Source organism: Mus caroli, unplaced genomic scaffold (genome assembly GCF_978045245.1).
Source record: "Mus caroli unplaced genomic scaffold, Mus_caroli_1 scaffold_17, whole genome shotgun sequence".
Classification (NCBI taxonomy): Eukaryota; Metazoa; Chordata; class Mammalia; order Rodentia; family Muridae; genus Mus; species Mus caroli.
This window is the reverse complement of record NW_028227272.1, coordinates 19934550-19957875: the sequence shown is the minus strand read 5'-3', so window position 1 is coordinate 19957875 and position 23326 is coordinate 19934550. Positions and strand designations below refer to the sequence as shown.

Sequence of the window (23326 nt, the reverse complement as noted above, 5' to 3'; positions counted from 1 at the left end):
TAAAATCATCAAGTCTGAATTTTATTTCCACTAGGATCAGGGTGATGAAGACGATGGTCCCGCGCTCCACACATCCCAGGATTCTTCTGGTCCTTCCCTCTGGGTCATTGCTGGGGCAACTGCTTCACTTGTGAAGATTCTGCCTGACGCTCAGGCGCTGGCTCTGCCCCTGCCTTTGAGAGTCTGCCCTTGTACTCGCACGCGTTTAGGAGCCTCTGTAATATAGTAAACTGCTGTTAATCTCCTGCTTCTGCTCAACTTTTGCCAAGCAGTGCAGAGGTTTCAGGGTGAGAATGTTTCCCAGGGTCATTGGGTCTTCAGTGACTGAAGTGAGAGGAACACTCGGCTCAAATGCAGTTTCCCACAGCAGCCCGCTGGCTGGGGTAGCTGTGGGGAGCCACATCCTCAATTCTTATTCCTGCACATCACTTCAGTGCACTTGGCTTTCTCTAAACTGAGTTTGTGGCGACTGCAGTAAGTGAGACCCTTGATCACATATATTCTGATTGTTCTTATGCCAAGTCTGTTGTCTTCCCTACAGGTTCCCTTCTGGGGTTCAGATCTGTTCAGTGACTAGAGAATTTACCTAGAGTCTCTCAGTGACCATGTGGTATGGAGCTGTGTGGAGGAGCCTGTAGGACTTATCAGTGGGTTCAAACAGTCATATCTTTTTTTTTTCCAGGCAAACGCACGGTCTGAGTTGGAAACTATTAATCTCTTTCTATTTTTCCAAAGTTAATGGTCTTCAGTGTCACAGCAAAAAAACAAAAACAAACAAAAAAAACCAAAACCAAAAACAAGAGAACAATTTTAAGGCTAAGGAACTGGCTCCTAAAGGGAAGGAATGATGTTTCCATCAAATCCCATAACCTGCTTTGTCACAAGAAATAAAAGGTTGCTGTAGCAAACCTTCTTCAATATTCTCCCTTCTACTTTCTGTCCTTAGTGCTGGACTCAGAACTTCTGAGAACTAAGGATTGATTAATCTAACCTCAGCAGCATTACCAAAAAGCCCCTGCTTGAAAGCCTTATGGCGGAGACTAGCTAGTGGGTAGACTGGGTGAGGAACAGCCTCACCCAGAAAAGGAATTCCAAGGACAAGCTACTAAGTGAGAGTCTCTTTGCTATAATTCACCTGCTTGAGAAACATAAAGTCAATTCATTACTCCCCGTCAATCCCTTTGATCAGCCTGTTTCTGTTTTCTTCTCTCTCTCTCTCTCTCTCTCTCTCTCTCACACACACACACACACACACACACACACACACACACACACACACACACACATCTGGAAGCTTTGCTGGTATTTTCCCCCATCCATAAGCTCAACATTCAGTCTCTTGGTTTTCTTTGTTTTCTAGACACAGATGCCACAGTTCTGTATGCAGATGCTAATGGGCATCTTGAGATATCCGCTCCTTACCAGAGCAGTGGATTCTGGTAGGCTTCTTCCTGTATTGGTTCAGAAAGTGTGTGAGGCAGGCTCAGAAGGGATTCAGAATGATGGCAGCTTTATTATCGATCAGTCCACATAAATAAATAAATGGGATAAAGTCCCATTGACAGGCTGTTCTGATCACCATGGCTGGATGACTTAGGTCACAATGTTTGTGCTTGGGCAGTAGGAAGAGAGGCTGGGAGAGCATTTGTGAAGCTACCTAGGCTGTGTAAGTTAAGAAAGAGCATCAAGGAGATCAAAATCAGAAAATTCTGTTGTTTCTGTGTTTGGATCCTTCCAGCTAGCTGGCTTCCATGGGCGCCCAGGACATTTGTGGGAAGTTGCTTCTGGAAAATCAGATATCAGCTTAAATGAAAGGCTATCTGGCTGTACATGGATATCAGGGATCAAATCATCTTGGGCCCCAGTGTCATATGGTGGGGTGGTAGCTACCACATCTTCAATGAAATCTGAGTCCTGAAAACCAGAAGAGGTAACAGTTGGCTGGGCTCGGGGAGGGGTCAAGGTGGGTCCTTCTGTCCTCCCCTGTATCTGTGTAGATGTAGTACTGTATTCAGAAGAGCTTGCCAAAGGCTCTGTTCTCTGGGTAGTCTGCTTTACACTGTTTTTGTCTTTATTTTTATGCTTACCATGACCATGTCCATGACCATGACCATGTCCATGACCATGACCATGACCATGACCATGTCCGTGACCATGACCATGTCCCACTGTGTGTTTATGGTCATCACCATCTTCCCTTTGGTGTCTAAGATAATCAAGTTTAAGTTGATGTCCATGACCAAGGCCATGTGGTTTCTGGTGTCCATGGCCAAGGCCATGCCTCCATGGGGACCAATGGCCATGGTCATACCCATGCTTATGACCATGGTGATTCTTAGCCTTGATTTGCTTTTCATGCAACCAGCCATGCCCATGTGTGGGTCCTTGTTCAGATTCTGCATCCCTCTCTTCTTGCTCCCTGGCAATGTAGGGTGGACTTACAGTTCTTCCTTCTTTTGTTTCTTGGACTGTGACACTCCGGAAAGGAGAAAAACCTGGAGGCCTTCTTAACATTTCAGTCTACAGAGGAAATAGTAAGAAGAATGCCCTATGTTAGTAGCAGGCTGATGATGAAGGAAGAAGAGACTAAGTGCTGGATGATGCCATGCTGCATCACAATGGGGTGAGTCTTTCCCAGATATGAATATAGTATTACTATTCTAGAGAAATAAATTAACAATATTTCTTCTCTTTTAATCTTTCTTGAAATTTGTAGGCTCTGTTTGTGGTCCTAGGGATTGAACTAAGAACCTTGAACATGTTGGGCAGATACTCCAGCACTGAGTTATAGTCTCAGTCCTGCCCTGATTATTCTTCTTAATGATACTCTAAGGCTAAGGGTTTTTCTTCATTTAGAAAAGAGGGTTGTTTGAATACATCCTCCCTCGGGTACTCAATTTGATATCTGATATCATTTCTGTTCCAACCATTGCTGTTATTATCCTTAAAGGTCTTTATAGACAAATTTTGTCAGGCTGTGCCACCACAGGACCTGCTCACAAATGTGACAGGAAGGTCTTTTACAATGCGTTAGAGATAGTAACAAATGACAAGAACCTAAACCAGAAAGGAGAGGTGGCAATCTGCACAGAGGTGTGGCTTTCTTGAATATGCTCCACCTCTCCTTTTATAGTTGAGGCCTGTGCTCAGATATGAAAGTACTCAGGCTTTGGAGTCACATGTCTTTTAGTTGTCGGGATCATGATGGAAAGGGTGGGCTCAGAGTTGACCTACACTCAACACTCTACACAATAAGTCCACTTTGCTGCAAAATAAAACCACAGCATCTGCCTCCCAGGGTCCTCAGGACTGATGAGAATGTGCAAGGAGCTTGCTGTGCAGTGCCTGGGAAAGAGGGACTTAGTGAAGTGATTCACTCTGGAGCCTCAGAGCACTTCAAATCTTAGCATCCCATTATTGGTAAGTAATGAAGCCCTAGGCACATTGTTTTTTTTTTTTTTTTTTTTTGAGACAGGGTTTCTCTATATAGCCCTGGCTGTCCTGGAACTCACTTTGTAGACCAGGCTGGCCTCGAACTCAGAAATTCACCTGTCTCTGCCTCCCGAGTGCTGGGATTAAAGGCGTGCGCCACCACGCCCGGCCGACCCTGACTGTTTTAAAGTGCATTTTGGTATTCATTTAACTGTGGAAGGGGAGTGAATCCACGTTTCTCACAAAGTCCTTCAATGTACAGAGCAGAACCCAGCACACAGTAGTGCTAAGGCCTTAGGTGCGTCTTGGAGTTGTGTGGCTAGTGGTAGTGCCCTGGTCTTCTCCTCACTACCAGGCAGGGAACGCTGACAGTGAGCTAAGTGACTGAGAGGTGACCTGTTTTCTTTCCCAGCCATAAAATGCAAGATCAGCATAGATATGTACAACTTCTTATGGGTTTAAAAGAGCAGCCCCTCCCCCAGGTTATTTCAGTAATGATTCATGTTCAATATTGCTTTTTGGAATAGACAGAACTGACCCCAAGCTGACAATACTCCAATCCTACCATATCTAATGCTTGGCATTTCACAGTCGGGACGACTTTGTTCTCCCATGGTCTCATGTACACGTTAGCATTGCAGTTGAGACTTTGCTAATCATGAAAACAGAAGACAAGAGAAAATAAATCAGCATTAGTCATGAGGCCCATGAGCAAGTGACCCTTAGAGTGTCACACAGGGACAGTGCTACTCACTCCAAGGTGCTTGATCTCACAATCTTCTGTCAGCTCTGTGTTACTTTCCTTGGAACATTTGGTTTCTCTGGCTATGAACTCAATAACGTAATTAGTTCCTGCTACCACCTGTAAAGTTAATAGTACAAGACAAATATTTAGTGAGGATTTCTATAACAAACTGCACTTTTTTACTTCAGTGTGGTCAAAGTTAGAATCTGGAAATTTTAAATATTACCTGACCATCTTAGAAAGTTACACTGTCCTTGTAGTGTGACTACCAGTATAAAATTCTCTACAAGGTGCACATATCTGATACATCGTTTTGTTTGTATGTATATCTAAGATTTCTGGATATTAGTTGGGTCAGCTTACTTCACTGAGTAAAAGAAATACAGGGTAACCTTTCACTTTAATATTCACATACTAATTTAAATGTTCATAAGCTATAAACCACACCTACCAAGTAACTCAAGGGCCTGAATTTTAGTACAATCTGACGTATGGGAGGGAAAACTTAAAATATTTTCTGTTGTCTCTCTGCCAAATACTGAATCAGAAAATCCGTGTGTAGTTTAAATTACCCAGTTAGGAAAATATTTAGATTATCTATTAGTTTTCATATATTTTTAAGATTAAGTAACCTCTTATATCTTTAAACAAACCAGTTGTTGGTGGAACATGCCTGTAATCCCAGCACTGGGGAGGCAGAGGAAGGTAGATCTTTGTGAGTTCATGGCCAGCCTGGTCTAGAGAGTGAATTTCAAGTCAGTCTGGACTGTATAATGAGATACTTTCTCAAAATTTTTTTTCAAAAGTAGTTAGGAATATATCTAACCAAATGATTCAAAGACTATTACAATAAAATTCTCTACAGTAAAAATGTCTAGATATTGGCAAAGGAAATTACAGAAGATACTAGACAATGGAAATATTGTGCATGGTCCTGGAAAATTAATAGTGTGAAAATGTTTGTACTACCACAATTAATATACAGAATTAATATAGTACCTATAAAAATTCCCATGTCATATGTCATAGGCTTAGAAAAAATACATGAATTTATATGAAACCACAAAAGACCAAATGGCCAAGCCGTCCTAAGGAGTAAGACAATGCTGAAGGTATTATAGTACTTGACCTCAAATTATACTATAGAGCCATAGTGACAGAGACAGCCTACGACTGGCGCAAAAACAGACAAGGAAGACCAACAGCACAGGCAGGAACCAGCCCCAGGTATCAACAGATGGGACTGAATGAAAATACAAAGTCTCTACACAGCAGAAGAAACAACCAACAGGGCCTATAGCCCACATGATCAGAGAAAATCTTTACCAGTTACAGTTCAGACAACAACTAATATCCAGAATGAATAAAGAATTACAGAAATTAAATGCCAAGGGAATAAAACTGTCAATCAGCACATAGAAAACAAACAGGCAGTTACTAAAGCAGGAGACTGTCCCCCATCAAACATTCTTTACAAAGATACCTCTACGTTTTTGCCTAACACTCAACAGTAAGGATTTGCTTGGCTTCATTTACTCAGTCCCATATTGTGTATCTAGGTATTATTATTAATAGGCATTTGAGTGTGTGTGGGGCGGGGATGGGGGGGGGGGAGTACATGCCATGGCATGTGTGTGGAAGTTGGAGGACAACTCTGTAAAATCAGTTTCCTCCTGTCCAGGGATGGGATTCAGGCCATCAGGCCAGTGTTAAATGCCTTTATCATCTGAGCCATCACTGGCCCTGCTGATCAGCTGGACAGTTTATCTTATCTTTTGCTCTTAAAATTGAAATGACAATGATTATGGTCGCATATGGAGGCTCTTGTTAGGTTCCTAGAAACTCAATTACCAAGCCAAAAGTGTGAAATTTTACGTGAATATTTTCTTACTAGATCTGGAAGATGGTATTGGCTTCCCCAATGGCTTGCCTTTATCTTGATAACTTATTTTTTTTTTACCCTATACCCTGGGAAGCCAGTTTCTAGAGTAGGAATCTGTTGTTAAACACTCTGATCATAATTACAGGAGGTGTTGGAGGTTTTGGCTTTTCTAATACAGCTGATCCTCTGACCCCAGGTAAAAGGAAATAGCGTTTATTGACAGGGTAAAAGGAGAGTTGAGTCCTTAGAGAAGTTGTTATAAGAAATGAGGGCATCTGGGGCAGAGGGAGAGGGAGCAAGAACATGGCAACACTCTCTCTCTCTCTCTCTCTCTCTTTCTCTCTCTCTCTCCCTCTCTCTCTCTCTCTCTCTCTCTCTCTCTCTCTCTCTCTCTCTCTCTCTCTCTCTCTCTCTCTCCCCTCTCTTTCTCTGTGTTTGTATAAAGACAGGATGCTGCATTTTGCTATGTGTAGTCCAAGCTGACCTAGACCTTGTGGCAATCCTCCTGTCTCAACTTCTGAGAGTCTGGATTACAGGTGTGCACCACACAACACAACACAAGATGTTCCTATGAGAGGTGAGACTGAGATGTCGGAGAATGAAAACTGCTTTTCGTTGCTTGTATTTTGCTAATTACACAGTGGTTTCTGGTATTTGTTCACCATCTTGGAGTATGGAAGTGATTTGTTATACATTAACTAACTTGAGCTTTGCCTCAGACATTTTCAGATAGAAACCTCTTCCCCGCTTTTTTCCCCCTGTCTTCGTTATTGAGACAGAGTTTTTCAGTGTAGACTTGGTTATCCTGGAACTCACTTTGTAGACTAGGCTGGCCTTAAACTCAGAGTCCCACCTGCCTCTGTCTTCCAAATGCTGGGATTAAAGTCATGGACCACCACTGCCCATGGAAATAGAGCCATTCATTTAAAGATATTGTCCAAGACACTCAAGCACACAGCAGAGTTGGGACTTGGGATTTAAACCACCAAATCCTGTTACTGAGTCCTGTTTCCCCAACCAGAGCCAAGATCAAGGGTCATATTAACAATCCATCTACACATAGGCCACCACCTTCTGTTTTTCTTACTATTTACAGACCTGTGATGTTGCTTTTTTCACGGTGTCAATCTTGAAATAGAAAGTATGACTATTCTCTGCATTAAGCTGTGCAATGGAATGACCAAGTGCCTCCTTTAGCTCCGGACTGTCTACAGGTATGTCCTTGGGGCAGCCAGCACATTTCTTGGAAAGTGGTTCTAACAAGTGTTCTGAAATAAAATCAGATTTAAAGTCAGTAGGTACACCCAAAGAGTAGACTTGCCTGCCCTTGTCACAATCACACCCTGCATCCTCATTCATGCAGAGTGCAAGGGAAAACAATAAGGTTCAGGGAAGGCGGTCCATGAGATAGTCACTGCTCCCCTGTGTCCTCCTTGAAGTCACATTTAGGGAAACATGTTTGCCCATGTTCACCCATATGTTGTAATTGCTTTGAGTTTTGTCCCTGATACAGGATCTCATGTGTCCCAAGCCAGCCTTGAATTCTGCATGTAGTTGTTGACCTAGAATGGTTACTGGTGTATGCTACCATGCCCGTTTTAAAATTTCCCATTTTTGATGTAAACTATAGAGAAATGTTTAACTTTGAGCAAAGTGCTTGTGAACATAGAGCATTGGCTCTCCAATGGCCAGCTTAGAGTCCATGGCTCCACTGAACAGGCAGTGCCAGTGGTGCTTCTCATGGCTTGTGCACAGTAGTGCCCCTCATGACATATATACAGTGGGTCTCCTCATGACACATACGCAGTAGTGATCCCCATGACTTGTGCACAGCGGCACTCCTCATGACAGGTGCACAGTGGTGTTTCTCAACATGACACGTTCACAACTATATGTCAGTGGGAGTGAAGTCAGCCCTTTTATTGAAAATGCTGACTTAACTGTAAGTTTTCCTCAGAGCTCACCATATCAAAACACACTAGAAAACCCACCTTTACCTGGAAGGATTCCATGGTGGGTGGTTAAAAACAAGATGCAATTCTCTCCAACTTAAAACATGGGACTTAAGGACAGTGTACACAAAAGGAAAGGCAGCTGCCACTGTCCCTGAAGGCTACCGTGTCTGGGGAAGACACATTGTTGCTCAGTCACTGTGTTGCCTTGACTACGTACAGACCCGGTGCAGCTAAGTAAAAAGGAGGCTGGCACCACTTCCTGTGTCTCCATGTGGGCTTTCTCACCTGAATAAAAGGTACAGCTCTGCGAGAAGTTGGCAATTTTGTTATTAATATCCACGAAGAGATTTCCTCTACATTCACCATCATCCTGGTGGTTAAAAAATCATAAACAGAAGTCATTGTGAAAAGCAAACAACTAGTAAAAAATAAAAGACAGTAAGTATGTCTGTTGCGGGAGATATTAAAAAACTAAACCTGCCAACTTTCCGTGGAGTCAGACCACGCTCCTGTGCCCCTTCCTGCTGCCGCTGCCAACTCTCTGGAGCTAGCCCCGGCTGCACCTGATTGCTGTGTACCCAGCTCTCGGTCGCTTGTCCCTGGCATTACTGCTGCTTCTTCCTTAGTCATAAGTAGTCGGCAATCCCGCACTCCAGTAACTAAATAGAACCGCCAACCTGGCAGTTGCATATCACAATACCCAGTAACCCGGTAAAAATCAAGACTCTTAAAGCTTAATTAATCAATCAGATTTATGTATCAATAATGTCACAATTTACAAGATGCCAATACATTAAATTTCAGAGCCAACTGATACTGATAAGAGCTTTATCCTAATATTTCTAACCTAGCTGGAAAACACCACCACGTGGGTTCACGTCCGCAGCCATCTTCCTTTTCCTTCTACCTTGAGACTCTCCCTTGCTCTGCAACTCTTAGCTCTGCCTCCCTTGTCCCTGGCCAACTGCAGACCTCCTTTGTACTAATGTAATTGGACAGGGAAAATCCTGTGACAGTTTGTCTACTTTACAAATCATTATATCAGGAAAAGGGAGGAAAAAGGAATAAAAGCAATGGAAAAAATGAAAAGCACATGCTAGCCATGATAGCTATGACAAGGAGCACCGAAAGAGGGAGAAGAAATGGGATTGTCCACTGCACAGGGAATGCCTAAGTAAGACAGGATCTCTCAATGAACCCTGAGCTCACTGATTCCAGTAGGCTGCTGTCAAGTGAGCCCAGGAGTCTTGTCTCTGTCTCCCTGATGCTAGGATTCTAGATGTCTACATGGGAAAGAGAGATCCAAAGACAAGCCCTTTACTGACTGAGCTATCTCTTCCCTGGCTTCAACTTTTGTTTTGTTTTGTTTTAGAGGCAGCTGAGCATATGGCCTTCACATGTATCTGCACAGGTGAGCACACACACACACACATACATACCTGCATATACCACACACACAAAGGAAAGAATGGGCAAAGAATATATAATTACTCATCCATAAATTCAACCCATAAACTTCTAGCATACTTATGAAAATATTTCAGCAAAATGAACACGTTAACTCAATTATTGATTGAGAAACTAAAATATATTTAGCTATAAAATATTGAATTTTAATGCAATAGAATTTAAATCAATTTATTTAAGCAAACAACTATAAATGTAAAAACTATATAAATGAAGAGTTTAAAAGATTTTAATAACTATGTTTATCATTTATAAAACTGAAGCCTTATTATAAAGGAATGCCAAATACAAAAAGAATTTCATTGTCAAAAATGTTTGCTAAGTTACTATTATATAAAAACTAGAAATAACCTAGGTATCCAAAGGTAGGAGCACTGTGGTAAAAAACAATCTATGGTGTCCTTGCTGGAATATTATTGCAGAGTCATCTTTAAAGTTTACCAAGATTTCTAGCCAGGCAGTGGTGGCCCACGCCTTTAATCCCAGCACTTGGAGGCAGAGGCAGGCGAATTTCTGTGTTTGTGGCCAGCCTGGTCTACAGAGTGAGTTCCAGGACAGCTAGGACTACAAAGAGAACCCTGTCTCAAACAAACAAACAAACAAACAAACAAACAAAAGATTCCTAATGATGAGGAAAAATTCTTAGGTAAAAAAAAATAAGTAGAGCATGTAAAATAATCACAGAACTGGAGAACTGGCTCAGAGGTTCAGAGCACTGACTGTTCTTACGGAGGACTGCGGTTTGATTCTCCCCTGGCAATTCACAACCACCTCTCCAGCCTCTGTGTATACTGTATATCCATATTCACAGATTATACATGTAGGCAAAAAGCTCATATACTTGAAATAAATAAATAAATGTAAAAAATTAAATAAAATAATCACAACTTTTAAGAAAAAGAAGTCACTGAAAATTTCCCACAATTCTCCTTTCTTTTCACCCATGAAAAAGACAAAGGGGATATGCATGAATCCCTCTGGGGGTTAGGACCATTCTGTTTGCATTTGTATTGCCTGATGGCTGGTGGTCCTGTGGATCTCCTCATGTGCTTATTGGCTACCTGCAAATCTGGAGGTGTCTGTTCAATCTTTTGCCCATTTTAGATTGGTCTGTCTTTTGGTGTTGGGTTCTGGAATTTTGAACATGATCTTCACACTAAGCCCTTAAAGGGCAGAAGATTCATAAATGTTTCCTTTCATTTTGTGTCTTTTTGTTGTTGTTGTTCTTTTTTGAGACAGGGTTTCTCTGTGTAGCCCTGGCTGTCCTGGAATTCACTCTGTAGACCAGGCTGGCCTCGAACTCAGAAATCCATCTGCCTTTGCCTCCCAAGTGCTGGGATTAAAGGCATGCGCCACCACTGCCCGGCTTGGTAGGGTTTTTTATGACTCTTTTTACAGCTATAAATTAATGCATGATTAACTAGAACATTTAAGAACTATTGAAGAAATCTCAATAGGTATGCAAAATCAGAAAAAAAAACCTGAAGGTTATCAGTGTTCTGAATTATAACACATTTACTTTCTATCACTTTTATATTTATATTATTTGACCTTGTATATTTGCCTGACTCTGTATACACAGTTTCCCTTCCTTCCTTCATTCCTTATTTTAAAATTTAAATCTAAAATAAATTTTGAGACAGCATTGTCTCCCTATGCAGCCCTAGAAGGCCTAGAACTCGGTTTGTAAAGCAGACTGCTCTTGAACTCAATGACATCTGCTGCTTTTGCAGTGCTGGTAGAGGTGTGTGTCACCACACCCAGCCTCCTGTTTCCTCCCCTTCTTCCTTCATTTATTTAGGTTGTTTTGGTTTTCTTTCTGAAACAGCAGCTTTTCAAACCAATGAAGGCCTCAAACCCACTGAGCAGTTAAAGATGATCTTAAACGCCTAATCCTCCTTTCTTCATTGCTCCTGTGAGTAGAATTTGTGTCCTAATTTTTTTTTTCTTGTCCTTAACATATTAGAGTGATTTGCTAATGACACAAGAGGCTCAGGAAGCAGTATTAATCTATGGACTGCTGTACCTTGCATAAGCATTTCTTAAGGATGCATATAGCATTTGTCTCCAATGCTTTACTGTGAAAATTAGCAAAGTGTGGTCTAGATTTCCCACCTTTCCCTCATGACATAAAACTGTCAAAGCAGGGCTGGTGAGATGGCTCAGTGGGTAAGAACACCCGACTGCTCTTCCGAAGGTCCAGAGTTCAAATCCCAGCAACCACATGGTGGCTCACAACTATCTGTAACGAGATCTGGCGCCCTCTTCTGGAGTGTCTGAAGACAGCTACAGTGTACTTACATATAATAAATAAATAAATCTTTAAAAAAAAAAAGAAATGGGACATTTTCTTAAAAAAAAAAAAAACTGTCAAAGCAGAGATACTAGATTAAAGAAACATCTACAGTAATATTCCAGGAAGGTTCCTTCCTTGGTCACCTTGGCATTCACTGGCCACAGAACAGTCACTGACATCTTTTCAATGACAAGATGTCATGCACAGCAGGAGAGGATTCCCAGGATGCATTTATTAGATGACAGGAGAAGAGGGAGGGTGAGGAAGCACCACAGGGGAGTTTGCAGGAAGAAGCTGGGACACAGAGGACCCTGTGTGAACATGGAGCACACATGGAGGAGGAGGAAGCCAGGAGAGTGTGACAACCCATCACCATGACAAATCCCATGCCTAATCCCTGACAGGATGGAGATATGTAGTGTGACACACTTGGATGCCTTGACCAGCAACTTAGGTCCTAAGACTCTGGGTGAACCTGAGTGTGAACTACTAAGTGACATCTTGGTGTCAAATCACAGAGCTTGACAGTCCTGGAAACACTGTCAGCAAACTGTGCAAGATTGTCATTAAATGTCTGCTACTTACACCATTGGGAAGGGCCACGCAGTCTCCACGGAGGGAAGGAAAACGCTCCTTTGAACAATTTGTTTGCACAACTGTGTAGGTAATGTCAAAATTCAGGCCAGCCACCACCTAAAATGAGTTAGATTGAATGAGTACTTGAACCTCAGGTTGAACATTACTCACAGTGAGCAAAAATATAAATGTCTTTAAACATTGAATTGGATACAACAAGTGTTCAAGAAGTACAAACCGTCATTATTACTGGGCAATAGAATCACTGAGCAAGTGTTGAGTATTGTGACAGACACACATACACACACACGTTCACACACAGAGACACATACAACGCACTCCATGACACTTCAAAGTAACTGCTAATGTAAAGTTATGTGCATATATATGTGTATAGAATATATAGCTTATATATCATACATATTATATATCTATATATCTCTATCTATATATCTTCAAAGACCCCACAATCTTTCTTTCCCAGGTTGCCAAGAATGCAAATATCACCCAATTTTGTGAAGCAATATGATTTTCTAGCTAGGAGTAATGTGAAATGGGAGTGGCCTGTCCTGGGGAGCCCTCTGGCTGCAGGTCACCAGACAGTGACGTTCTCCTGCTTTGTTCTTGGCAGCCCTGTCCCACCATCTGTGGTCATGGTCACCATGGTCCCTATGCTGACTGCTGTACATGAACGCAGGTGGGTAAAATACACATCACACACAGGAGCAAGTTGAAGTAAAAGTACAGATTGTTACTCTCTAAGTTGAGGAATTCTTAAGAAACTGAAATTCAAAGGACCAGATGAGCTCTCAGAAAAGCTGTGATAAAGGAGCCAATAAAAAATCTGATTCCAAGCTAGGCCTGGTGGTCAAAACCTTTAATCCCAGCATCAGAGGCAGAAGTAGGGAGATCTCAGATTGATTGAAGCTACCCTTGTTTACAGAGTGAGTTTCAAGGCAGCCAGGACTGTGTAGAGACTCTGCCTCAAACAAACAAACAAGCAAACAAACAAACAAACAACAAAGAAAGAAAAGATCAGATTACTAGATATTTCCACTGAACACCACCAGGAGGAAGTGGGCAGTACAATTTCAGGCATACCTAGAAAGTCGTGTCCACCTTTCTATGAAAAATTTAATATTTTGGTGCCATTTTTTTTTTTGTTTTTTTTGTTTTTTTTTTTTGGTTTTTTTCGAGACAGGGTTTCTCTGTGTAGCCTTGGCTGTCCTGGACCTCACTTTGTAGACCAGGCTGGCCTCAAACTCAGAAATCCGCCTGCCTCTGCCTCCCGAGTGCTGGGATTAAAGGCGTGCGCCACCACGCCCGGCTCTTTGGTGCCATTTTTAATGAATGACAGGAAGATAAAAATAGAGATTTGGTAAAACCTTAAAGCCAGAATGACACGCATTTTTCCATTTCTGGGAAGAAACCATGCACTGCAGAAGGAATGGGTGTGTGAGAGTTCCTTTCCTTTATTGCATGGCACAACTCACCTGGACCCCTGAGAAGCTCCTTGCCTTAAGAGTTATTCTCATGGAAACACAGGGCACTCTAGGACGATGCCAGCATGTGCCAGGTAGGTTCCTCCTGCCAATGGTTCATTTTAGGTGACAAAATGCCAATCTAACAGATTTTTAAGCACATCAGATGTCTTAAACAATTGAAAAACAAACCTGTCTGTGGGCACTTTTTACTTTTCTGAGAGTAAAGAGGTGGCTGTGATCTGTGTTGTTGTTGAAATGTTCGATGGAGTGTTTCAGAACAGGCTCCAGGTCTGGACTATCTGTCGATATGGCGTGCACACAACCAATACAGGGGAAATTGTCTTTCAGTATGGGGCCCTTACCTTGACAAAGAACAGACAAAGAGACAGCATTAATAAATGAAAATGCATCTCATATTCATGGTCCTAAACCCATGAGACCATTTAGAAAGACCCTGAAAACCTGACTTTCTGTAATTCATGTATGAGTTAAAGATAATGAGAATTTAGGACTCCTGTGCAGTCAAAAGCAAGGATGGAGATTGTTGAGAACATTTATTTTATGCCCTTCTATTGATTTCATTTTTTGACAGGGTCTCATATATTCAAGGTTGGTCTGGAAGTGTCTATGCAGCTATGGTTGGCTTCAAGTGTCTGGTCTCCTTCCTCTGCTTTTCTCCAGAGGCTTCTATGGCTGCTGTATGAACTGATGGGGATTGAAGCCAGGCCTTCGGGCATACTAGCTTCTCAGAACAGGGTTCAGGAAGGAAGTTGTGTGAGGAGTGCTTGTGAGAACACTCCAAGAATACAAGACAGGAGTCTTGTGACCTCAGTTTCTTGAAAGCACAGAATTATTCTTGGAATGAGGGTTCATGCTCCTCCCAGATATATCAGGAATGAGTTTACTTCAGATTATTGATTGTTGTTTACTATTGTTATTCAATTAAATCTTTAAACATTCCATTATGTGACTGTATTATTCAGGATTCTCTAGAGTCAAAGATCTTATGGAATCTCTCTATATATTAAAGGAATTTATTATAATGACTTACAACTTGTAGTCCAAGTGACCCAACAATGGACAGCTGTGAATGGGAAGTTGCTCAGGCCACAAAGCTAGTTATCTTACCTTGTCTTCTGTATAAGCTGGAATCCTGAAGAATTAGGTTCTAACAGATGTGCTGGCAAGTAAGTGTAAGCACATGAAGAAGAGTGAGTCTTTCTTCTTCCAGTGTCTTTATGTAGGCCACCAGCACAAGGTATGGCTCAGATTAAAAGTGTGTACCACCACACTTATCTGGATCTGGAATGTGCTATGCTCCAGGTTGACCTTGAATTCAGAGATCTCCTTGCCTCAGTCTCCTGTTATTTAAGGTGTGTACTTACCTTGCTTGGATCTAAACTTTTCATGGCCTCAAGATTACCACGTCAAGATCCAGGTCAAAAGCCTGTGTCTTCCAGCCTCAAGATCTGGATCACAGGTGAGCCCTCCATTTCTGGATTGTAGTTCATTCCAGATGTAGTCAAGTTGACAACCAGGAATAGCCATCACAATGACTTTATGGAAAAATGTTATTTTGTCACATGTGGCTTATCCCTGTGCTTGTATACAGCTTGCCCTCATGAGAACTCTACTGATCTGACCTTTCTTAACCCTCAGAGAATACATTATCTGAAGCTCCCAATAAAGTTGGTTATTTCATGAGACTGTAGTGTGCCTCATTTATCAGCTCCATTCTCCTAGGTCCCACCACCTTTAGAGTGAGTTTAGCTGAGCTACATCACTAGGCCCCTATTTTAATGTATTTTCATGATCACAGTAATACACTAACTCACCATTTTATAAAATAAAGCACATTACAGATATAACTTTTTTTTCAAGGTTAAAGAAAGCTCCCTGACACCTAACTATCTGATAAAGTCAGTCCAATGCTTTGGCTCCTGGAGAAGAGCCCTCCCCTCTGAACAGGATTGTCTTTCCATTTTTTTATGTCACACAGTATTTTGTTACACTTGCTAAGCTTTACATTTGGTGTTTGTCATTGGTGAAGTCATTGCGAGGTGCTGTGCTGGCCAGAAAGTATTGCTCTCTGTTTTCATATGAGCAGAACATAAGGCAAGAGGCTTTCTCATTAGTCAGCCCAAGAGGAGCCTTTCCTAGTCATCTGCCCTTGCTATTCCCTTGCAGGTGCTGAGCTAGATTCTAGGGAGGCATTAAATGTCACATCTGTGAGGAGATGACAATCAGGTACAAAGGACAGAGTGTAGACAGATAATTTCATTGGGTGGGCAAGAGCTAGGAAAGACAGGAGGCCAGAATGTAGTGAGGGGGACATCTATGAAAAAGATGAGCATGCTGAGCTAGAAGGAAGAACGTGGCAACAGGCATAAACAAGACATGTGAGAGGAGTGGGGGCGAAGAGAAGGGGCAGATGGCACTGAGAAATCAGGATGGGAAAGGAACCGTAGTATGGGAGGTGGCATCTATTCAGTTTGCCAGAGTGTCCAGTGTGACACAGAGAGGGCCAGTTTGATTTAGGGACTGTCAGAGAGAGAAGCCAGTGCTCCAGGCAGGAGATACTGACCCTGTTTAGAATCACTGTCTATGCCCAAAGCTCACAAGTTCTTTGGTAAATCTGATGAGAGCTGTAACCTCTCCCCAGGAAAATGCAAGTAATCCCAGGATTTACATAGGATTTTAGGGTTCCCATAGGCTCTCAGAAGAGAAGAATATGCTGATGTGGAATGAGGAACCCACTCAATGGTTTGCAATAAAACAATGTCAAATGTTTTTATAGGTATTTATATTAAATTACCAAGGTGAGAGCCCTGTCTGATAGAGGATGGCTGCAGAGTGAGTGGTATGGCCAGTAGAGATGCCACCTCGGGATCAAGGCTTCCTTACCTCTTGGAACACACTTCCTGTGTGCCTTCTGTCCTTGGATCTCTCCTCCCACTTCTCTCTCTCTCTCTCTCTCTCTCTCTCTCTCTCTCTCTCTCTCTCTCTCTCTCTCTTCCTCCCTCCTCTCCTCTCTCCTTTTGAGACAAGGACTCATATACCCCACGATATCCTCAGCTTGCTCTGTAGTTGAGGATGAACTTAAAGTCCTAATTCTCCTCTTGCCTCAACCTCCCCAGTGTGAGAATTACAGGTATGCACTATAATGCTCAGATCTAGTTGGATCTTAAATGTGCTGTAAAGTCCAATTCAGGTACTTTGTTGCAGTAGCCAAAAGCTGACTTAACACAATAGGTATGATCTAGTCAGTAGACTAAGTCTTGGGCTATTCTGCTGATATTCAACCCCTTACACCGCTTGCTGCTCAACACAACTCACCTCAGGACTGTGTGGTGTATGGCATCTCTACTGCTGTCAGAAACCTTATAAACAGTTTTCCCTTCTCTTCTTGCAGAAGAAGTTGGATCAGGGAACTGGACAGTTCTACAACTGTAGAGAATTTGATGGGAAGGCTGGAAGTCTTACAGATCAAATGAGGTGAAAGCCACAGGAGCTGTGGAGATGACCAGGGTGGATTTCCTCCCTCCACCGCACACCAGCCAGCTCTCATTCAAGACAGAACAGAGTAGAAGAGAGTGGGTTTGAGGGAGGGAAGAGTAAGAAATGTGATGTTCCTCTCCTGGGTAACTGAGTGCCTTCCATGCTGTATATTTCTATATAGATGGTTTTGAAATAGGAATAGAATTTTTCATTGCTGATGGGAGCTTATGAGCTCTTCTCTACATTGGGCTGATTTCTTTAAGTGTAACTATTTTAAATGATTTATTTATTATATGTAAATACACTGTAGCTGTCTTCAGACACCCTAGAAGGCATCAGATCTCATTACACATGGTTGCGAGCCACCATGTGGTTGCTGGGATTTGAACTCAGGACCTTCAGAAGAACAGTCAGTGTTATTAACTGCTGAACAATCTCTCCAGCCCTAAATGCAACTTCTTGCAAGAGATGAAGTTCAGTGCCTTTGTGGGTTCTATATGGACAACTTAGACCTATGGAAACATGCCCCTATGGTGAGTAACCATATCAAAACTGCTGAAGATGCTGCTCTAGGGAATATATTCTCCCCCTTCCCCCTTCCCTCCCTCTCTGCATCTTGCAGAGGCCAGCTGCAGGAACATTTTCATGATTGGCATCGCCCATACACACTCATCCTGCTACAAACACATGGAATCTTTACAACATTATAGAAAATGATAATAATGGCTGTATCTGTTAATAAATTGCTTTATATTTTTATTCTTAAAGGAGGATTTTTTGCTTTTTTTTTAACTAAGGACCTACTCTACCCACTCTCCTACAGAGTATCAGTATAACCTTAGGTAAGTTACTTCACTGTTCCAACTTCAGTTTCCTCATTTGAAAAATGAGGACAAAATACCACACTGACTGACCTGTAATGGTTGGAGGAGTTAATGTATGAAAGTTCCCATATCATAAGTGCTCTGTGAGTGTCAGCTATCGTTGTCCAGAGTCAGTGTTCAGATGCCCAGATATTCCATGTTCAGATTTATCATCTCATTTCTTAGCATCCCATCCTGTCAAGGGTGCAATTCTATTATGTACCTTCTGAGTTGTGGAAAAGGAAAAGGAAAAGGAAAAGGAAAAGGAAAAGGAAAAGGAAAAGGAAAAGGAAAAGGAAAAGGAAAAGGAAAAGGAAAAGGAAAAGGAAAAGGAAGATGATAAAAATTTGGAATGAAGCCGGACATGGTGGTGCACAACTTTAGTCCCAGCTCTGAGGAAGTAGAGGTGGGTGCATCTCTGTGAGTTCCAGGCCATTCTGGTCCAGAAAGCTAGCTCTAGGATAGTCAGGATTGTTACACAAAGAAACTGTGTATTGAAAAACAAAAAATAACCAAGAACAAACAAACAAAAAAAAAAACAAAATAAAGAAGAGGAAGAAGAGGAAGAGGAAGAAGAAGGAGGATGAGGAGGAGGAGGAAGGGGAAGAAGAAAGAAAAGAGGAGGAGGAGGGGAAAATGAAGAGGAGGAGGAAGAGGAAGAGGGGAAAAGGAAGAGGAAGAAGAAGAAGAAGAAGAAGAAGAGAGAGAGAGAGAGAGAGAGAGAGAGAGAGAGAGAGAGAGAGAGAGGAAGGAAGGAAGGAAGGAAGGAAGGAAGGAAGGAAGGAAGGAAGGAAGGAGAGGATGAGGCAAAGAGGAAGGAGAAGAAGAAGAAAACGTTGTTTTGAGGTTTGGTCTATTTTGTAATACTAAGTTGAGTACCCCCAAGACTTGGTTGTCCCAGAGACTAGAGAGTCCACACACACATCTTGGACCCAGCAAGATGCCAACAGCCAATAGCTGGGCAGAAGGTACATAGGTAGCATTTGGGTTTCCTGGGCTTTGGGGTCAGAGAAGGATCACCAGGGAAAAGCAGATGTAGAAGGAGAAGCTGCCATGTGTTACACATGAGCCACAAGTACACAGACAGCCTTGTGGGCTGGCCCAGTGGAGGTAAGAACAATCCAGATAAAACATACTAAATAGTTATTAATAACTCAGCATTATTTATAGGAAAGAAGATTCTAGCACAATAGAGGGTAGGCGACTGTCTGGCATTTGTACTGTTTAAGGCTTATTGCAAACATGAAGGTTGACTGTGTCTTTTATCCAAAAACTAAATGACCTAAGGTGAGGTAAAACCCTGGGGCAGGATTAAATAACTTCTCCAACAAAGAAGGAATGATTCTGGACCAGGGCACACCTCAAAGCCTACACTACATGTAGGATGCTCTGTAGGAATGGAGTCAGATTCATGGTGCTTCATTCTTTGTCAGCCAGCCCAGAGCCCCTGCCTCCACTAAGAGCACAGGAGTTAGGCTAGGTCTCAGGGGATGACTGACACAAGCCTGGCCCAATCCAAGAACTTGGTGTAGTTCTACTCTGCTCAATATCTACCACAATCCCAACACTGTAGATGCCATTGCCACCTTCTAGGAGGGTGAAGCCAGCTAGTCTGGATCGTGTTCTAGAGTCCTAGGAATGATTAACATCAACATTCCACAACCCCCAGGCTCCCACACACTGCCACCAACAGGCCAGGTCCCCAGACGTACCACCCACCTGGAGTAATCTTGCAGGTCTGGGTGACTATGAAAAACTCATTTTCTCTCTTCTCCACAGTTGCTGTGCATTCTCCAGTGGCCTACAAGAAAAGAAAGAGGGCATTTGGTCTACTCTTTCTGTCTCATGGAGACACCTAGCTAGTGCTGTGACTAAATGTGGCTTTAAAAAAAAAATAAGAAAGGTTTTTCTCTAATAGAGATTTTGTTTTGCTTTCTTTAGATTTACTTGTTCTGATGCATGTGTGTCTGTACACTGCATGTGTGCCTGGTGCCTGCAGAATCCAGAGGACAGCGGCAGAAGCAATGGAACTAGAGTTACAAAGGGTTCTAAGTGTCCATCTGGGTGTTAGAAACCTAACGCAGGACTTCTGAGAAGCAGCAAGCGCTCTTAACCACTCAGCAATCTTTCCAGCCCATTAACCAACTTGTGAGACGTGAGAATGAATATTAATGTGACCTAGTGATTGTTTCCACAGACCACTGATCTTCACGGGTCCGGGAGAGGCAGAGTAAGGTCTCTGAACTTGAGCCCTGATGTGGAGCTCTGTGGCTGCTTCTCTGTCACCCAGCCGGATGCTGTGCCTCAGGACCAACAGGAGGAGCTTCGGATTTGACTTCCCCCTCAGGTTCAGTGGGTGCCTGCTCTTTACATAAACTTCAGTTTAACCTCTTAGAACCTCCCACTTCCACACTGCTGTCTGTGAGTTGCTCCTGCTGCCTGGGTGCCTCTCACTGCCTCAGTTTACCCACCTTGTGGAAACAGCACCACAGGTACTTGACACATTTTGTCACCATGAACAGCTGATGACTGTCTGAGGTGGCAGGGGGCCTGCTGTAAACAAGTGCCTGGGAACTAAGTGGTTAGGAGTACCCCACACTGGTACAAGTTTCCCACTGATCTGTCATTTACCAGTCTTCTGGACATTTCAGAGCACCCTGGGGGTTCTGTGGGGCAGGCTGGGGCTTTCCTATAAAGAGCACACTCACGGCTTCCTCGGCGTCCTTGAAGTCACAGTCCTGCCAGGCGAGGCCACTTTGAGCAGAGCAGTTGCCCTCCTTGATTAGATACTTGAAGGAATAAAAGGTTGGAGAGCCATCCTGAGGAAAGCAAGGGTGACACCTGGAGTCACTCAGGGGACCCAGCAGCAAGTTTGTGGACCCTGACACATTACAAACAGCAGTCCTGAGCAGACATAAGAACAGCCGTGTTTATTAAAAAATAAATGTTTACAGGTGTATAAATACTCCTTGGACTGATGTTCATAATATGTTTATACTCTCAGTGATTTCAAAGCAGTATCCATGGTATTATCCCTGCTCTCTTTTATGTAAATCCTGGTTTACATGTATGTACATCTATGAGTTCAACATCTCTGGGTGAAGCTGGGCATAGGATGAAGCCTGGAATTCCAGTAGCACACTTGGTGGATTGAGACAGGACCACCTTGAAGTCAAGGCCAGGAGAGCTACATGGACCTTGTACAAGGAAACTCCCACGAGCCCCATCTGTCAGCAGTGGAGACACTAGAGGATATGGTTCTGAGCGGAGGAAGCAGACTGCGGGCTGTGCTGCAGAGAGAAACAGAGGCTTCCCTTCACCTTCTGAATCTCACACGCCTGTGTCCTTCAGGGCTTTCTGTTTATCCTCATGCTGTCAAAGGATTGGGATTTTTTTCATGCTGAAATATTGAGACCAATCCAAAGAAAGTCTTTTACATGAAATTTATTTATTGAAAGACTTTTAAATGTAAATTCTTAATTTTTAATCTTAAGAGTGTGAGTGTATGCCCAAATGTATGTATATATATATTCTATGTGTGCCTGGTGCCCAGGATGGCCAGAAGACACACCGTAGTCCCTGGAACTGGAGTTAGAGATGGTTGTGGCTACCATAAGTGCTGAGAACTGATCCCAGCCCACCCCCCAAGAGTAGCCAGTACTCTGAACCACTGAGCCATCTCTCTAGTCTGTAAACTTAATTTTAAAAAAATCTTAAAGATAGTTTTTCTCTAATTTATGCACCCTGCTTTCATTCCTTTCCTACCTGCGTGCACTGACAAAGCAGTAAGAATATAGTGAAAACCTGCCAAACTTTCCCCTGGTGGAGTGTAGATGGCAGAGTCCTGAGGTTGATTCCCCAGTATCACAGAAACCTGGCATGGGGGCACATGCCGGTATGTGTAGCACCAGAGAGATGGAAGCAGGAGGATCAAAAGTTTAAGGTCATTGTCAGCTACACAGCAAGTTTGTGGTTAGTTGAAAGCTAAATGACACCATGGCTCAAACTCTCTCCCCCCAAAACTAAAGAAAGCTAGTGGAAACCTTACTATTAACCTCAATGAATCAGCCACACACACGCAGTGCTAGATACTTGGTCCAAGGCAATAATGCCAACTCTCTTCTTACTCCCTGTATCCATCCCAGGAGGGAACTCTCCCTTAAGGCTGGGTTCACAGATGCAGTGGATTCCCCTGCTGCAAGCTGACTGCGTTGCTGGATTCCCCACTATGCCTGTCCCTTTTGAACATCTCCATCTTCTGTGGTTTCTTTCTTCCTGGGATACTGCTGTCATGATCACCCAGGAAGCCTAAGAACTAGCCATCTCCAACCTCTACCCCTGTGCCCGAGAGCACCAATTACAAGTGGTTTCACAGGAAAACTGTTACTCACCGTTTTAGTGCCCTCCATCACTCGGTGCAACATATACTGGTTGCCACTTTTTACCCCAGGGTTAAACTGCTTCAGAGCGAAATCCACAGCCTGAAATACAGTCTCATCATTGCAGTCAATTTCCTGTGCATCTTCTCCTTGAGTTAAACTCAGCAGGAGTCCGGAGCAGAGGAGCAGTGTAGTAATGAGCTTCATGATTTAAGGATCCCCCTAGAACTGAGGGACTGTTTTGCCAAGAATGAGAAACCAACTCAGAAGCTGATTTTGGCAGCCTCCGGGCTCTGATCTCTCCTGCCTCAGCTCTCTCTGCCTCACCACTTAGCCCCCTATTTAGATTCTTGAGGTCACCTCTTGTGTGCCCTCTTCCCAGAGAACAAACAGGACTCTGCTCGATGTCCAACCAGGTATGGAGCTGGAGGATTGCAACATGGGGTTGTTGACCTGTTTGCCTCTGTAAAGAACGTGGGAGTGCAAAGCCCATTTCTAAAGCATTGCTCAACTCTGCACAGTAGATTACAGCAGAAACCAGTAAAAGGAGCTAAAACCAACAACCATTTCCAGTATCTTCTTGCTACTCTTGGCCCAGTTACAAAGGTCTCTTCATACGTGAACAACGAGGACAATGTAGAAACACCTCCTACACAATATTGCTTGTGGCATGTCAGAGTGTACAGACTCAGGGTTTTGTTAGCTCCGGTGTGTTCTTCAAAAGCACAAGTGCAGGACCATCAGCCACA

The 23326-nt window shown here is 42.9% G+C and overlaps 1 protein-coding gene across 4 annotated transcripts; it reads right to left on the bottom strand.

Moving 5' to 3' along the window:
- Nucleotides 1–22979, bottom strand: LOC110311183 (kininogen-1). 4 transcript variants are annotated; one of them, XM_021184427.3, is made up of 11 exons: nucleotides 22590–22967; nucleotides 20907–21017; nucleotides 19918–19999; nucleotides 14027–14199; nucleotides 12363–12470; nucleotides 8300–8384; nucleotides 7158–7327; nucleotides 4187–4294; nucleotides 3998–4084; nucleotides 2443–2520; nucleotides 1–215 (listed from the first exon to the last, which is right to left on the bottom strand). In XM_021184427.3, exons 1-11 carry the CDS (start codon nucleotides 22782–22784, stop codon nucleotides 105–107), a joined length of 1308 nt encoding a protein of 435 aa, XP_021040086.1. In that variant the 5' UTR covers nucleotides 22785–22967; the 3' UTR covers nucleotides 1–104. The 4 variants fall into 4 exon arrangements, with proteins under 4 accessions (XP_021040086.1, XP_021040083.1, XP_085688481.1 ...); XM_021184424.3 differs by lacking the exon at nucleotides 1–215 and adding an exon at nucleotides 1494–1914 and having other exon boundaries at nucleotides 22590–22972; XM_085832355.1 differs by lacking the exon at nucleotides 1–215 and adding an exon at nucleotides 1494–1784 and having other exon boundaries at nucleotides 22590–22971.
- Between the last annotated feature and the right edge of the window lie 347 nt (nucleotides 22980–23326).

Excerpts from the sequence above, each read along its gene's own strand:
- LOC110311183 (XM_021184423.3), bottom strand. The coding sequence starts at position 22,784 with ATGAAGCTCATTACTACACTGCTCCTCTGCTCCGGACTCCTGCTGAGT. Across the intron at positions 12,471-14,026 it reads TAAAAAGTGCCCACAGACAG|GTGGTGGCTGGCCTGAATTT; the intron begins GTTTGTTTTTCA and ends AACTCATTTTAG. Across the intron at positions 8,385-12,362 it reads GCGTGGCCCTTCCCAATGGT|GATGATGGTGAATGTAGAGG; the intron begins GTAAGTAGCAGA and ends TTTAACCACCAG.